Raw genomic sequence first — 17,468 nt, 5'->3', positions numbered from 1 at the left:
AGTTAAGAGTGACTATATGTTTTGTTTCTCTGCTAATAAAATGACTTTACTAAGTCGGGACATCTTAAAAAGAAATACGACTCAACTAAATTGAGTTTGCGGATTTATTTATAGTGAGTATTATTTTATTTTTAATAGGTGATGTGATTATTTGCCGTACAATTTTTGTACCCCCAGAGTAAAATTTCTATATCCGCCACTGTCGGTGGCTACGTATTTGCTGCATACGTCCTGCAGTTGGAGCATCAACTGCACATCTATGTTATCCCTCAAGACCTTGTGGGGACCTTGCACCATGTGTTGTGGGATTGGGGCGGGCTGGGGGATGCGAGATCCAGACGGGGCCGACGGCTGATGGGAGGCACTTCTAGCCCCTCTGGCGCTGCGGATAGAGGCCTGTTGTCCCAGGGGCCGTCCTCGCCTAGTGTGTGTAGCGGCTGGCTCTTCGACTTGCTCGTCGGGCTGCTCGAACGAGTGCGAGCCGTTTCCACTGCTGTAGTCCCCGGCAAGGTTGTGCCTTGTACGCTTCGGCCCAGGAGCTGTATTGACCTCTTGCGCGCAGATGGCCTTGAATTTCGGACAATCCGCGAGGATTTGATACTCCTCCCACATTGTGAACTTCGGCCAGCCATCCGTGTGGTATTTGCCCATCGACAGGGCCATCACTTCTATCCCGCTTCGGCCACTCTCAGCGTGGAGAATGTTGTTCTGTTATATGTACGCGAACCGCATGGTAGCCAGCAGAATCCTACCCCACTTTTTGCGGATCTGTTCTGGGTCGCGCTTATCGGTGCCGGCGGGTTTGAACTCGTCGTATGCCATCATGACGCGCCTCCAAAAGCTCCCCTCAGTCTGATCGGTGCCCACTATGGGGTCCGATGTGATGGCATCCCACGCCCTCGCCACGGCAATTGACTCCGCTTTGGTGTAGAGCTTGCCCCGTTTGGAGCCAGAGCCACCGCTTCCGCCGACGCCACTGCCCTCGCCACCGCCGCCACCGCCGCTGCCCTAGCCACGGCTGCCGCCCATACCGCTGACGCCGCCGCCACCTCCGCTGCCGCTGCTAGAGCCTCGGGTCGGAACAGGCGTTGCCACCCGTGCTGCCGGGGTATCCTGGACGCCGGAACTGAGCAACCCATCATAGTATCCAGTGCGTCTTGATCTACTTCGGTGAAAGGCGATTGGCTGGATTGGAAAGGGGACTCCGGACGCGGCTGGTTAAGCGCGTCGAGGTTGGGTTTGTAATCTCCAAATGCAGAGCGACTCAGATTCCGCTGAATAGGTGGGGGCGTTGGAGAAGACCTGCACGACTAAGATGGAGGTAGGTTTGGGCTCGATGCCCACGGCGGGGAAGATTGACTCCACATCCACGGCTGAGACGGAGCCCCGCCATATCCCGTCGGCTGAGAAGGATGTCCGCCATATCCCAATGGGTGTGAAGGATTGCCGTCGTAGCCCGATTCCTGCGAGTCGGGTGATTCGTCATCTCCACCGTGCATTTTTTTAGAGTGAAAGTGTAGATAGTGAATGGAGAGATTGTGTGAAAATGGTGGAAAAATAGGTGATGAAGAGTGGTATTTATAGAGGTAATTAAAAAATTAAAATTAAAAATTCGACCGAAGACTGTCGGCGCGCCGATCGCCGGCCACTATGGCCGGCGCGCCTATAGGCGAGGCGAAAGGACGCCTGACGCGTCCTCGCCCTCGTTTCGCCTATCCGTCGTCCGTTGCCTACCGCCCCCATTTCCTCGTCCGCCCCGGGGGCGGACATCTCCTTCACTATAAACCGTCCGAGACCGCCCCCGCTGGGGCTATAGGCGCGGCCCCATAGTGGATGCTCTAAAGATGCTCTTATTATGATTTGATCTCTTCTTCCTCTGATTGGAAATAATATTATTCAAAGTAGCAACAGCTAATCAATTTTGACCTACTCATCTCAAGTTGAGAGAGAGAAGAGAGAAGAGAGAAGAGAGAGGAGAGCTCAATGACCAGAATGCTAATGAGCTCTCCGTCCATCGACGCCGTGGCCAACTGGTGGGATGAAATCAACGAGTCCGTCGTATGGCAAGACGGAATATTTTACTCTCTCTGCGCTGCCTATGCCCTTGTTTCCTCCGTTGCACTTGTTAGTCTACAATATTCTTCTTGCTATTACATATCTACCATATACTTTTTGTTGAATTTTTGCTTGTGTTGGGATTCTAGTTAGTGATTTTGCTTTGCCAAACTTGTCTTACTTGGAAAACGCCAGCTTAGGAATATAGGAGCTTCTTTTCTTATCCAGTTGAATTCGCGTTTATTCCTCTCCGAATATCGGGGCATATGAACTGATGGTTTTGGGGCTAATTTTAGCTCCGTTAATTTCGATGTATTTAATCACTATTCAATTGATACATGGCATACTGTTAATAATTTCGATGTATTTAATCACTACTTAATTTCGATGTCTTCTCTTCTGACCCATGGTAAGGTCACGATTGAGAGGGGAGTCCAAGAGGGCTTAGTTGTTGATAGAGCTCTTTTCACTGTGTTTCTTTATTCTATTTTGATTTTTCGATTAATATACCTAATTTTAATTAGTTTAACCCCCAATCACACTAATTCTCAGCCTCCGCCCCTGGATGGATCTCTTCCCAAGGGGAATTAGTATAGTGTTTCCTCTTGGTCAACTTTTTTGAATCTTGTCGAACTAGATCCATGTTCTGGAAATTTTGAATGTTCTTAAGGCTAATGGGATTAATTGGATAGTTAAATTTTCTTGATAACCTAAGTGCTTAATTCCATTGGGACATTATAAGTTTGTGATGGTTGCTAGTTGTAGAGTTCAGTGTCTGAAAACACTGTTGGTTTCTAATCTCAATTACATACGGTTATTGCTTCAGATATAACAGTTGAAACTCTGGCAGAGAATAGAGATCATGTTGGGATTTGGCAATTGGCATATCTTATGGTCATTGTTTAAATATTGCAGAGCGAAAAAAGAGAACTTTCTCAGTTACCTGTCCTATAGTTGTGCAAGTGCAATGTATTATGCACTCTGTATCCGTGGGGACAAGCTTTTTCTTATCTACACGACCACCTCTAAGTTATTATAGCAGTCACAATTGACAAATGCAATATAAGTTTATTGTTGATTTGAGATAAATTAATTTCGTTATCTTCACCTTTATCTGTTTGATTCGCAAACAAGTATAAGTAGAATATATCATCTACCCACTTTTGCTATGATCGTAATGGTACACATATTTTTTAATTATCCGGATCACTTTTTTGTTATATGATTTGGAACCACTCACTCCACCTTTTCCGAAAGGTGTTTTTATTATCGACAATTATAAGAAGTCATTTTTCCATTCCTTCAAGCTGGAAATTTATATCATGGGACTTTACTGTTATGATATTTCTTGTGTGTCTCTACTGTTTCTTCATGTGAACTTTTAAAAAAAAATACTCCAATATGAAGGAGGAAATTACAAATAAACTCCTATATAAAGGAGGAAATTACAACTGAGGTCAAGAGGGCTCGAACTCGGCACCTCATACAATAATGTCTAAGCTCATTTCCGCTAGGACAAAGGCTCTGGACATTTCTTCATGTGAACTTCTCAGTTAATTTTTTTCAGCTTTATAGAATTGTTGATTATGTAATATGAGCATGATTGTACGTCTGATTTGTGAGGACTTAATTGCCAGATTATGTTATTCCTAAAATGATATGGATGTACTTAATGCAGATTCAATTGATAAGAATTGAACTTAGGGTGCCCGAATATGGTTGGACCACGCAAAAAGTGTTCCACCTCATGAACTTCATAGTAAATGGAGGTATAAAATTATAGTTTTATGTCAGACATAGTTCTACCTCTTTGACTAATCATTTAAATCATTCATTGCAGTGCGTGCTATCGCATTTGGATTTCATAAGAATGTCTTTCTTCTACATCCTAAGGTAAGATCCTAAAGTACTGTTTACTGTTTTGTTTGATGTGATCCTCCCTGTTTCATTAATGCTTCAAGTTACTGCCCTATTAGATTCTGCGCTATGTGTAGTGTAAGAATTTTAAACAGCATTACAACGTCTTTCTAGATCACTAAAGGAACAGGGCTAGACCAACAAAAATCCATTGATATAGCTAATAATGTTCATGATGAATTTGTACTATACATTGTCTGTTTTATTATGCTATCAGCCTATCACTAGAAAAATTGAGCTGGCAAACAGCAATGAGTGTAATTGGGGTTGGGAGGACCTCCTTGTCAGAACATGTTTTTTACCTTTTTATCGTACGAAGTGTTTGATTCAGTTAAAAAGATGTCTGCTTCTAGATGTCAGAAATTTGTTTTAGGTCTCCTTTTACTGGATTCTCCATCGAGATCATATTTTATGGACTTACAGAGTAGTCCTTTGGCAATGAAGTGTTTTGGTGACTCTAGCTAACATGATCCATCCTTCATTATTATACCTCCATTGTAAATTTAATTTCCCCATTTCAGGCTCTCTCTTTGGTTTTGCTGGAGTCTCCTGGCTTGCTCTTCTTCTCCACATATACTCTTCTAGTTCTTTTTTGGGCAGAGATATATCATCAGGTATAAGTTATTTTTCTGGTTAAAGTTCTGACAATTAAAGATTGAAAACTTAGTGTAACAATATCCCGAACACGTAGACCCTGATTAGATCCCTGCTGGTATTTCATTGCTTATGACATGTAATTACAGTTGTCACATGAGGAAACACTAACATTTCTATCCCTATCATTTTTCAGGCCAGAAGTCTGCCAACAGATAAACTAAGAATATGTTACTTCGCCATCAACAGCGGAGTATATGTTGTGCAGGTGCATTGCAGCACTCTTGATTTACTGCTATTATTTCTTGAATTATGTTGTTTCCTATTTGTGGAACAATATATATTAAATCATGCGTAGTTACAGATATATTTTCCTGATGTTTTGTGGATCTCTTGAATCCACATAATGATTGGCCTATTATTCTCCACTAGATCTATGGGCCTCTTGTAATCTGGCTTCTATCTTCAGGCTTGTATCTGGGTGTACCTTTGGATAGATGACAACAGCACTGCAGAATTCATTGGAAAGATATTTGTTGCAGGTAAACATTCCTAGTCCTATTTTTCTCATATCAACAAATGCAAAAGTTAAAGCCTTTGCCCTTCTTAGTTTGCCTGGGATATCCGTAGGCCAACAGTCTGACTTTCCTTCAATATTTTGGTCTCTGCAGTGGTGTCATTTGCAGCTGCATTAGGATTTTTGCTGTATGGAGGAAGGTGAATGTCAAAAGGCTGTTTTTCTTTCAAATGAAAATTTTATTTACTTCCTTTCTTCAGGCCTTATGTTTTATTTCTTTACACTTTTCTGTGTCATACTTGTCGTTTGTCTTGTGCAGGCTGTTCATCATGCTAAGACGCTTCCCTATTGAATCTAAAGGGAGGAGAAAGAAACTTTATGAGGTTTGTGTTATATCTGTTGACTGGAAATACTGTTAGATTGAATTAACTGGAAATGGTATTTTTATACCAGAAAAAGATTTCAGGGTTCACAGTAGCATCTCTACTTACACTGAGTTTTTTTTTTCTTTTAAAAAGGATGAATAATGCTCCCCGTTTACCTGTAATGTAAATTCTAGCCCCCGACCTATTGGTTGAAGGGAAGTAAATGTATCACCAGCTAAGCTGCTCTCCATTGTCCAGGCACAAAGTTTCATTGATAATGAGAACCTGAAATCAATTTATATTCATGACAGTGGCTAGTTGAATTGGTTAATGACTTTTTAAGTGAAGCTATCAAAGTTTCTTCTAATAACCAGCTTTTGTTATTTATTGCTTAAAACGAAATCCTAAACTGCGCATCATTTATTTAACTGTTGAAAATCTCTGTCCAATCCAGACAATCATGCAATTGAAGGTTTTTGATGTGACAATTTGAAATGTTGATTTGATAATTGTGGAATGTACTTTGAGCACCTATCCTTGCTTTTGATATCATCCTCTTTTGTTGTTAGTTGAGTTATGTGTACTTACTATTAGTATCCATTTACAGGTTGGATCTGTAACTGCTATATGCTTCACTTGTTTCCTTATAAGGTGCTTCGTGGTAAGGTTTCAATTTTCCCTCACATTGTTATTTCAAAACTAAATGAATATATAATTAGTTTTGCTTGGATTTCGGTACTTGTCATTTAGACAACCGCTATGTACCCTTTATTCTTGAACACAAAAAAAGTAACTGAATTCAGTCTATGAGAAAATTCTATAGTTGCGAGATTCTAAATTCAAGATGGAAAAACCTCATCATCCCACAAAGGGAAGAAGCATTTGGCAATTTGAATTATGATGTGCCAAGTGAAACATTATTCATATCTTATCAACCCACCCAAATAAAATATCTTTGAAGTCCAAGTTCTTGAATATTCCAGATTTCAATTGACCAAAGTGACTCTGTTGATATTCTTATCTTCTCTGTTGATCCTTATTATTTGTTCTCTACCTTAGGTTATGCTCTCAGCCTTTGATTCAGACGCATCACTTGATGTATTGGACCATCCAGTTTTGAATTTAATCTACTACACGGTATGGACTTCCTCTCTTAATGGTTGTGCTAAATTTATATACAATAGTTGATATTTCTGATATATGTTGCCGTCCTGCAAAACAGCTGGTTGAGATTCTTCCTTCAGCTCTTGTTATGTACATCTTGCGCAAGCTACCTCCAAAAAGAGTACCATCAGCACAGTATCACCCTATACGGTAGTGAATGCATGAAAAAGGCCATATACATAAATTTGTTGGCATTCTTGGCAAGACGGAATTGGAGCCTACAACCAACCAGATTTATTATCACTCTGGTTTGGCTCTGGTCATGAGATTTTATTTTGCGTGTATTTTGTGGGAGTCTGGTGTCAACGACGGCAATCTAATGAATTCTGGTGTTTAGAAGTTAGCCATTTTATCGATCTCACAGTCTGCTTTGTATTGTGCAGAATTTGGCCGTTCTGTCAGCATAGTTTGTAGTTACTTTTATGGTTAAAATGTCATAAAAATGTCAAGATTTAGAATTCTATGCTTAATATGTCATAAAAATGTGTTAGTTTCAGTTTTTCAAACATACTCCCTCTGTCCCTTCAAATTAGATAATTATAAATTAGAAAATTTTATTATTTTATTTACAACTTAGTATATTATTAGAATTAACAATTTAATATTTTATGAATTCTACTATCCACTAATGTTGTGTAAATAAACACTAATAGTAAAATCATTATTTGATTTGACAACTTATACATAGATGATTGGAGATGCTTCAATATCATTATATAAGAACAAATTGCAAGTAAATTCATAAATTATAATAATTCCCGAAAACTCGATCGTTTTGAAAACACAGTATCCTTAAAAACTCAAACAACTTTATACAGCCAGGGATAATTTGCTAACTGAGAAGGGTCGCCAATGTAATTAACACGCTAACTGTGAGAGAACCAATTGTCCTTGACACTATTGACAAGGAATCCAAAATTGATCCTCGACCAAGGTTGATACATTGATCAACATTAGACATCCCATAGCGCCAGAACTTCATCGAGGTGGAGCTTCTTCCATTGCTGGAGCAGCAAATCTCACAGCGGCAGGCCTGACCGCCACCACAGGTTCATCAGCAAATAATGAACGTATAATTGCAGGAGTTCTCAGGGGTCGGCGGCCTGTCATTCTTGGATATACATCTTCAAGGAAGTAGTAAGCATGGCCTGCTATCATTCCCTGAGCCAAAGAAACCTATGTAAACGACACGAGTATACCTTGCAACCAGCACATTCTCGGACATGCATCACTAAATAAATTATTTACTCAAAACCTAGGCAAGACTCAAGACAGATATTGTGGTCTACAGAGTGAAAAATATCAGATACATACAAAGAAATGCGCTTTTAGACCCAGATAAAATATGCAGAACCTAGTTGAATATCTCTGTCGCACATATCTCCGTAAACGCTCAGTTGATGGTATGTAGTCCATATTAATATTGCCATAAAAAACATTCCCCCTAATGCCAAGCAATTATGTGAAAGAAACTTAATCGCAATAGTAAGACGTACCAGAAGATCCACCCAAGCACTTGCACCAACAAGGACAGAAAATCCAAGAAGCACCTGTTGAGGTCAACATCAGAATTCGCACATCACTACAAAATGCATGTAAGTAAAAGAATGCATAAATAATGAGGCAATGTTAAAACATGCAATGGTCAGATATATGTCCTTATGCATATAATGCAGCTCATCTAAGGTGTATAGCAGATGTGATGAAATTACAGCCAAAGTCTCGACACAATCAACAGTGATTGAAAAAAAAACTAGCAATCAGGAAATGAAGCATCACAACAGTAAACACATAACTTGACCCACTTGAAATACCAACATATAGAAGAAAAACTACCATATACTACAAACCAAGAAAGCAGCAGAATTTCTGCCCACATTATTAATTAAGTGGACCATAAGATATGGTCCATTTCATTACAGGAACATGATATGTGGACGTGAGTATTGTATTGGGCAGCACTGCAAACAATGACCAATGAATGTAAAGCCACTTACCCATGGCAGATAGGCAGCTGTGAAAGTAAAAAGGCCCAGAAAGCTCATATGAATGAATGGGTTCTGCTTGCTCCACACGTATACCTATAATAACAGGATATAAAATATCATAGGAAAGCTATGACAAACTGTTAAGCTATAGTAACTTAAAACTCCCAATTCCTAATGACAAGCAACTAACCATCATAAAGGTTAAGGAATTGCTAAGGAATATTATCTTAGCAAATGATGCTGAGACATAAGGGATCATTCCTCCAAGGAGTACTGTCCCAGTTAAAACAGTTGCACCAAACAACAACATGTAGAAGAAATCAGCAGTCCTCCCCCGAAAGGAGTTCTCTTCAAGAAGCTTGCAGTATCGAGCTAGAAAGAACATGTGAAACAAGAAGTCCAGATCTGTAGGGATTAGAGAAAGAGGTACATTGTGTTATATAGCAGAAATGATCTGCACAGAAAACAAAAATAACATCCATCTCTGGCTTGAAAGTTTTCCATCTAGAGTTACCAATCAAATTATCATCATGTCCAAAACCTGAATTTTCAGTCACATAAGCAGTACAGGGAGGATTCCCTGCTAAGTTAAATTATAGTGACGATGCTTTACCAATTAACTCTGTTATATCATCAAACAAATAACACATGGATTATGTACATACTTCCAAGTTCCATGTGTGTGCACAATCAAGCAACATAGAAGGTTGCATCAAAAACATGTAGCCATTTATAAGTGAAGGCCGGTTTTTCCCCGAAACATGGCCACTCATATTTTTCTCTTATAAGTTAATATGTGGGAAGGGGGGGGGGGTCAGGTTGAGCTGAAGAAGCAATACAAGAAAAGTATGTTAAAGCAATTATACTCCAGAATCCAGAATGCAGTGGAAATTTGACAATAAATTGTAATCAACCATATCAATTCATCAATAGAGGAACTCTTAATCCACTCACCAATCAGTCAAAGAAAGCCCTAACTTTTAGAGGACAGATAGAGAATTACCCATCTTGCGGAAATACAGAAAATTGGTAATGACGCGCCAGATTTGGTATTGCTTCACCACAAGCTTCGGGTTCAAATAAAGATCATATGGTGATATTATCTGCAAATCACCAGAAACACAACATCAAATAAGAAGAACTACTCAGCCAAGGGCCCTCCCAAAACATAACCAAGAAAGCAGAACCCCCAATATCAAATAAGAAGTTAGTTTACTGTTTAAAACAGAAATAAACCAAAAAAATTGCATTAGCTTTAACACAACTGGCAATTAGCAAGAAAAAAAATTGATTCAGTAATCCCGACAACCCCAGTACAGAAAATCAGAGAACAATGACAGTTATACACTTCACCGCATAAACCTCGTGCTCGCTCCTCATCATTAAATCACGCCCTCGATAAAAATTAATCCGCCACACAATAATTCAATAAAGGGGAAAGAAGTAAGTATTACATCGAGAGAGCAACCGATGGTGGTGACGATGGCAGCTGTGAGGTACGAACGCGTAATGATAGGCATCTGCTTGTACCACTCTTCCACTGCTTGCGCCATTCTCTATATCTTCGCAATTAATCAGCCAAGAAGCAGAACAATAAACCCTAGCCCGATCTACCCCGGCCAAATTGGAGGGATATAAATTCCGGGAGAATGTTAAAAACCAGATAAGCAGTCCGATTAAAACAAAGAAGGCTTGATCAACACCCTAAGATTTGAATCCGAAATTCAATTATACATATCAAATGTATATCTGCATGTGTGTGTGTATAGAAATACAGGTTGTGTGGGGTGTATGTGTAATGTGTATAGGTGCGAAACAAAGAACAAACAGACGACGGTAATTTTCTCTCTGCTTTCGTTGTTTGATTCTTCTTCTCCGCCTTGGATTTAAGAGCTAAAACTTTACCTGTAGCGCGTGGGGGTTGTTAACACGCGCAAGGATCACCGGCCAATAGGATGCATGCTCGAGTGGCTCTGGCCAATAGGATGCAAACAAGTGATGGTATTGATGCCACTAGCATATTCGTTATGTAAAACTTATTTTTACCTCCTGGTGGTCGACTCACTGCCGAGTGACGCTTTTAATTTGGTAGTGCGATTTTTATCCTGATCCCCTTAGAGCATGTACAGTGGTGCGGATGTCTCTGCGGACATCCCAAAAATACCTTCTGCCACGTCATAAGAACTTATCATTGCACAGTGACGGACATCCTCAAGGACATCCCGACGGACTTCCCGCGATAATAAAAAAATATAAAATAATCGAGACGTCCGCGCGGACGTCCGTGGGGTCAACGCAATGACGGACGTCCCGGTGTCCGCAGCGGATCTCTGGTGTCCACAGCGGACGCCCGTATCCGCGTCACCACTGCGCAATGGCGAACGTCCCGCGCGAAACTCTGGCATGCCGACCGGACGTCCGCTGGGACGGACGCCATTGTGGATGCTCTTATCCACTTTTACATCAGGGACGGAACCTGCAACCATTCGTCCCTTAACCGTCCCTTAAATTACTATTCATTCAATTTCATTTTTTAATTTTTTTTTCCAACATATTTCATTAATAAAAAACACACTTCATTAAAAATAAAATAACATTACAACATAAAATTCGAAAAAAAATTAAAAAAACATAATTAAAAATCTTAAAAAAATTAAAAATACATAATTTAATTTTCTCCGCCAATGTTTGCCCAAATGTGCTCCATTAGATCATCTTAGAGTTGGGCGTGGGCGGTAGAGTCACGTGTCCTTGCCCGAATAGACAACCGTTCTTGTATAGACGGATGCACTCCACTTCGAGGCGGACTACTTGCGGTTGAGCTTCTAGGGGCTTCAGGGTCGAACCAATTTCCCGCCTCGGGTCCTTCGTCTTGGACAATCATGTTGTGCAAGATTATGCACGTATACATGATGCCGACCATGCTCTCCATGAACCACGTACGAGCCAGGGCTTTGATAATGTTGAAGCGCGCTTGGAGAACCCCGAACGTCCGCTCCACATCCTTCCAAGCAGCCTCCTGCTTCTGCGCAAAAAAAGTCTGCTTTGCGTTCACAGGCCTAGTGCACGTCTTCACGAAGGTTGGTCACTTCGGGTAGATGCCGTCGGCAAGATAGTACCCCATTTTATAGCGCCGGTTGTTAGCGGTGAAGTTGATGGCCGTCGCTTTACCATCCAAAACTTCGGCGAAGAGGTCGGATTGGTGGAGCACGTTTATGTCGTTGTTCGAGCCGGGGAACCCGAAGTACGCATGCCAGATCCATAGCCGGTAGTCGGCGACGACCTCGAGTATAACGGTGGGGGTGGGTGCCTTTGTGGCCGCTCGTGTACGACCCCCTCCACTCCACCGTGCAATTCTTCCATTGTCAGTGCATGCAATCGACGCTGCCAAGCATCCCGGGGAATCCGTGCACTTCTTCGTGAAGGCGGAGCAGGAACTGGAAATCTGTCGTGCTTGGCTTCCGGAGAAATTCGTCGGTGAAGGCTGCCCGGACGCCTTTGCAGAATTGGAGCAAACACATTCTCCCAGTGCTGTCTCCAATGTGGATGTATTCGTCGAACACATCCGTCGTTTGTCCAGTCGCAAGCTGACGGATTGCTGCAGTACATTTCTGGAGCGTCGTGTGGCTGGGACGGCCGACGACGTTGAACCTTTCTTGGAAGAACTCTTCCCGGGCCGCCAATGTATTTGCGATGTGGAGAAATAGCGGTCGCCGCATGCGGAAACGGCGAAGGAAGTAGGTATCTCCCACACCGGGTTATCGCAGAAGTAGCCGCGGACTAACCTTGCGGCGGCTTCCTCCCGGTTACGATGGATGTAAGTCCGGGAGCGTCTTTGGGCGGCGCGGCTTCCTCCGCCTCCCGGCATCGATCTTCTTCAAGTGATTCTTCCATTATTCGACGCATTTGCTTATACGGATCCATGCGATCGATTAAATTTGGGGGAAGAATAAAAGAGAGATGATTTGGCATGAAAATTGGAGAGGAAATGGAGATGATTTGGGAAGAATAGATGTGTAGTTGTGTGTGAAATGATGATGAATTAGGAGTATTTATAGAGCTAAAAAAAAAGGAAAACGGCTATAAAATGGTAATATTATCGTTTGACAATTATTATTATTTTTTTAATTTTAATTCAAATTTTTTTAAAAAAATGATTTATTGCATCAGCGTGAAATCCCACTCGATGGCCAGCGAGTGGGCATCACGCATGGCCTGAGAGCTCGCCATGTCGCGGGAGCGCGTGGCGAGACGTCTCGCAACGGGTCTCGAAGGGACGGACGATTCAGCGGGATGGTGACGGGACGAGACGCTGCAACGCGTCCCGCCACCGTTCCGTCACGGAGGAACAAAATACGGGTCACCCGCGTGCGGGTGGCCTTAGCATCTATGAAAACTCAAAATGCCGAGAGTTATTCATCCACTTGCGCCTTGTTTGGCTGAAACATTAATTTATGCGTATAGGTACTGTACTGTACACCTTGAAAACTCAAAATGCCAAACTACGACCATATTTCAGTCTACTGAACAAAATGGAGAATTTCAACAATGATTCAAATACCAACGAGATTATATGCATATTTTAAAAAAGAATTTCATCACTTTTGAATGCAAGCCACACATACATATAAAATAGTAGTAGTAGTAGTAAAATCAAGCAGCAGTGGCGGTAAGATCGACGGTATGAGGTGGATCAATGAAAAACCCCATCCTGATGTAGGGATCTAGGCATCTTCACCGTCAACACTCCGTCCACGTACTCCGCCGAAATGCCCTCCACATCCAGCCGGAATTTTTGGCTGAAGCTCCGGTCCGCCACCGCCTCCGTTCTTATGATGAGGTACCTGGAGTCCTCCACCTCCACCTTTATCTCCTCCTTCCGCACACCTGCATCCTCACAAAACGTTATTACTATCTTTTTCATTTATAAATTAGTTTTTTTGACCAAAGGAGAGAAGAAAGGAACCTGGTATGTCGGCCGAGAAAGATGGATTCAGGGGTCTGAGTCCAGTGCACATAGTTTCGAGGGGGGAAATGATGAGCGGAAGGGAAGAGATAGGTGAATGGCGCAACTTCCGTACGAACGAGGATCAATTATATCTGCTGCCTGTGATTGAGAATTTGAGATTGGGATGCTTTGCTAGGGAAACATCAATTTATAGCGCAGTCAAGTTGCTATATTCAAGCTGTCTTGTCTTCACAAAAAGTTGTACAACTTGTACTTAACACTAAAATATCTAGCTAGAGATTCAACTCCCAACGATAAGACCATCAGCAGTGGGGCGCCCTAAGGCGCTCCCTATGCCGCGCCACGTCAGTATTTTTATCCTCCTCCTTCTACACCTGCAGTGGGGCGCCTTAAGGCGCGCCCTATAGCGCGCCACATCATCAATTTTGTAATATTTACAAAATACATACGAATTAAAAAAAACTAAAATACATTTAAAATACGAATTTTAAAAACTTCATTCATTTAATAAAAATTAATACATTACAATGCGAAATAATAAAAAACGCAAACTCAGCGACAGCGGTTACGAGCCCACACTTCTTCAATCATATCGCTCATGAGCTGCGCATGCTCCTGTTGGTTGCGCATTGAGGCCTGCCTAGATAAAACCTCATCGAAACCTAACGGTAACCCTCTATCGGGTGTCTCGGTCGATGTGCCGGCAGAGCTAGATGCACGGTCGTCGTCATTCCAATCGGTGATGCTTCCGCCTTCACTCTCGACTATCATGTTGTGCATGATTATGCACGCATATATGACATCGGCGATGACTTCCTTGTACCAGAAACGAGCCGGCCCTTTCACAATTGCCCACCGTGATTGGAGCACCCCAAATACCCGCTCTACATCCTTCCGCGCCGCCTCTTGCTTTTGCGCAAATAAAACCCTCTTCTCACCAATCGGGCAGCTGACCGTCTTTAGAAAAACTGGCCACCGTGGGTAGATGCCGTCGGCCAAGTAGTACCCCATATGGTATTGGCGTCTATTGGCAGTGAACTCTATGGCCGGGCCGTTGCCGTTACATTGGTCGGTGAAGAGGGTGGACGAGTTGAGGACGTTGATGTCGTTGTTCGACCCGGCTAGGCCGAAGTAAGCATGCCAGATCCAAAGCCGATAGTCAGCGACGGCTTCGAGGATCATCGTCGGGTAGCTGCCCTTGTATCCACTTGTGAATTGGCCTCTCCACGCCGTCGGACAGTTCTTCCACTGCCAGTGCATACAGTCGATGCTCCCGAGCATCCCAGGAAACTCGTGCGCCCTCTCGTGCATCTGCATCAGACCCTGGCAATCAGTGGCTGTCGGCTTGCGCAAATATGTGTCGCCATAGGCCTCTACTATCCCCCGACAAAAGTACTTCAGACACTCGCGGCCTGTAGTCTCCCCACAGTGGAGGTACTCGTCAAAAAGGTCCGCCGTGGTGCCGTATGCCAACTGACGAATAGCAGTCGTGCACTTTTGCAATGGTGTAAGGCCGGGTTTCCCGATGCCGTCCTCCCGAAACGTGAAGTATTCTTGACGTGAAGACAATGTACGAACAATGCTGAGAAAAAGGTACCTCGACATTCGAAACCGGCGGCGGAACACAGTCGGGCCCCAACGTGGTTGTTCGGCAAAATAGTCTTCAACCAGACGCCTGTAAGCTTCCTCGTGGTTGCGACATACGTCCTATGTCGAATAGGACGATGGACTTGCTCAGCCGCCGCTGCAGCCGCCGCCTTCTCGCGCTGCATTTGCGAATAGCATGCCGCCATGGCCTCTTCAACGGCTGCATCTAATGCTTCGTCAATCGAACGACCGGAATCAGACGAACTAGAACTATTGGTGTCTTCGCTGGGATTCATTTTCGTTGGATGTTGAGAGAGAATATGTTGAGAGATAGTCGATATGTTCGTATGCACAACTGAATGAGAAACGAGATTTATATAAAAAAACGAAACCGCGTGCCATCGTCCGCGGCCTTCACAATGGGGCGGACGATGTCGCGGACGATGGCCATCGTCCGCGACCATCGTCCGCGACGTCCGCAATGGAGCGGACGATGACGCGGACGATGGTCATCGTCCGCGGTTTAAGTCGCGCCCGAAGCATAGGCCGCGACTATCGTCCGCGGCCTATGCCACACACCCACAGTGGGGGCGGACGATGAATGGCGCGGACGATGCGCGCCATCGGACGTGCCATCGTCCGCCCATTGCGGATGGCCTAAGGATTAATAAAATTACAAATTGCAGAATTTAGCAGCCACTACTTTAACCAAAACAGCCACTATAGGCGGCAGCCAATCAACCACACAAGAGTCAAATGCAATAACAGAACATAGGGCACATTTCTACATAGAGAAAACATAAAGTGAATTTTATTTATTTGCAATGCCCATATATGAAAGTAAATAGATGCCCTTATGCCTTTCCGGGCATTTTTAGTGCAAAATTATTATGAATAATGGAAAAATATAAAAATGTGATTATACTTTAGATTAGGGACTACCCATGATATTTTTATAGTTCAGATATCATTTGCATACAAAATGCATAGTTTATGGTAGTTCACTCTTATAACGGCGTGTCCGGGCGGCATACTAAAATGCAAGGAGTACACGCCTAGTAAAACTAAAATCACAACCAACCTTTTACTCTATTTCAACTAAAAACTGTCATCCTTGTGAAGCTGCTCGGTAATCTTTTCCTGGTATCCATGATTGGGTGGGTGAGAGATGGTCACAGCAACAATCTTTTCCGGCCACTGAACGTCCACGTCTCAATTAACGGCTGAAACGCCGCCAATCTAGCATAGCTCGGAGCCCCACCACCATCTTCCTCCAGCAGGGGATGCACCAGAGCAGCCGCCATCAAAACACCATAGCAAAACCTCAGCTCCTCAAACGTCGGATTCCTAAACTCCAGCTCCCCGGAAGGCCGGCAGCGCACCACATCGAACACCGGAAACCGATCCTCGCCGGAGCTCTCCAGCCCCAAGCACTTGATCATCCGCTTGTTCGACGCAAACATCAGCGACTCCACCTCGTACGTCACCCGGAACAGCTCTACATTCCCGACTCTGATCGTCTCCCGGCCGCCAGTCGACTTCCGAGCATCCTCCGACGACCGGAACATGTGGATCCCCAAATCGCCGCCTATGAATTGGATGCAGGGAAACGGCTGTCTCCGGCCGTACCATTCGCGGTCCTTCCCGACCTTAACGCCGAAGAGGTGTTATAGTATACATCTCTTTCGTCACTTTCATTTCATACTACAAGAAAAATAGAGCTAGCTCATACGTGATACAACGAACTCATACGAAAAACTTAATAAAACGAATCAAACATAGTACTTTATTCACTAAGCAAATAAAATCGTTTGATTAAAATAAACAGTGTCCTTTGTCTAAATAACACTAGTATATTACACTTAGTTCCGATCAGATTTTTTTTATATATACTCTCTTCACACCTCATTAGGTGTCATATTTTTTTTGGATGTTTCTATTTAACAGGACATTTTATTTTTACACTTCTATTAATTTATTTCACTTAAACTTTTTTATATAATTAATATACGGAGTATTATAAAAATTTAGATTCTTATTTCACAAAAATAAGGTGGTACTCTACTGACTGGGGGTGTGAAGGTGATTGACATGTGGCTGTGTACGTGAGAGTGGGGGACAAGGTGTTTTGGAGACATGTGGAAAGTTAACGGTTGCTAAAAATGGAACAATGGAATAACAGAGAATATGTGGTGGTTGTTTAGGATTTCTGACAGATCTGTAGGGTACTAGGGCAAAAGCAAAAGGTAACTACAAAGTAAAAGTGGTCCCAAACTCAGATTCCATGGACTGCAATTCAGATTAACAACTTC

The 17,468-nt window shown here is 42.9% G+C and overlaps 2 protein-coding genes, 1 long non-coding RNA gene and 1 pseudogene across 3 annotated transcripts; 1 reads left to right on the top strand and 3 right to left on the bottom strand.

Moving 5' to 3' along the window:
- Window positions 1–1,892: 1,892 nt before the first annotated feature.
- On the top strand, window positions 1,893–7,120 carry LOC121743353 (tobamovirus multiplication protein 1-like). Its single transcript, XM_042136643.1, has 11 exons — window positions 1,893–2,124; window positions 3,734–3,824; window positions 3,896–3,948; window positions 4,494–4,586; window positions 4,763–4,834; window positions 5,036–5,108; window positions 5,238–5,283; window positions 5,403–5,466; window positions 6,056–6,109; window positions 6,508–6,585; window positions 6,671–7,120. Exons 1-11 carry the CDS (start codon window positions 1,984–1,986, stop codon window positions 6,764–6,766), a joined length of 861 nt encoding a protein of 286 aa, XP_041992577.1. The 5' UTR covers window positions 1,893–1,983; the 3' UTR covers window positions 6,767–7,120.
- Window positions 7,121–7,339: 219 nt separating this feature from the next.
- Window positions 7,340–10,492, bottom strand: LOC121743514 (derlin-2.2-like). Its single transcript, XM_042136825.1, has 6 exons — window positions 10,055–10,492; window positions 9,604–9,703; window positions 8,791–9,005; window positions 8,610–8,693; window positions 8,109–8,162; window positions 7,340–7,773 (listed from the first exon to the last, which is right to left on the bottom strand). Exons 1-6 carry the CDS (start codon window positions 10,151–10,153, stop codon window positions 7,591–7,593), a joined length of 735 nt encoding a protein of 244 aa, XP_041992759.1. The 5' UTR covers window positions 10,154–10,492; the 3' UTR covers window positions 7,340–7,590.
- Window positions 10,493–13,095: 2,603 nt separating this feature from the next.
- Window positions 13,096–13,780, bottom strand: LOC121743798. The gene is made up of 2 exons (XR_006038328.1): window positions 13,567–13,780; window positions 13,096–13,487 (listed from the first exon to the last, which is right to left on the bottom strand). It is a non-coding gene; the product is annotated as an uncharacterized LOC121743798 (long non-coding RNA).
- A 2,474-nt stretch (window positions 13,781–16,254) lies between these two features.
- LOC121746041 lies at window positions 16,255–16,823 on the bottom strand (annotated as a pseudogene).
- Between the last annotated feature and the right edge of the window lie 645 nt (window positions 16,824–17,468).

This window comes from Salvia splendens, chromosome 8, assembly GCF_004379255.2.
Source record: "Salvia splendens isolate huo1 chromosome 8, SspV2, whole genome shotgun sequence".
NCBI lineage: Eukaryota > Viridiplantae > Streptophyta > Magnoliopsida > Lamiales > Lamiaceae > Salvia > Salvia splendens.
Note: the sequence above shows the minus strand (reverse complement) of the source record. Positions and strands in the feature narration are given on the sequence as shown.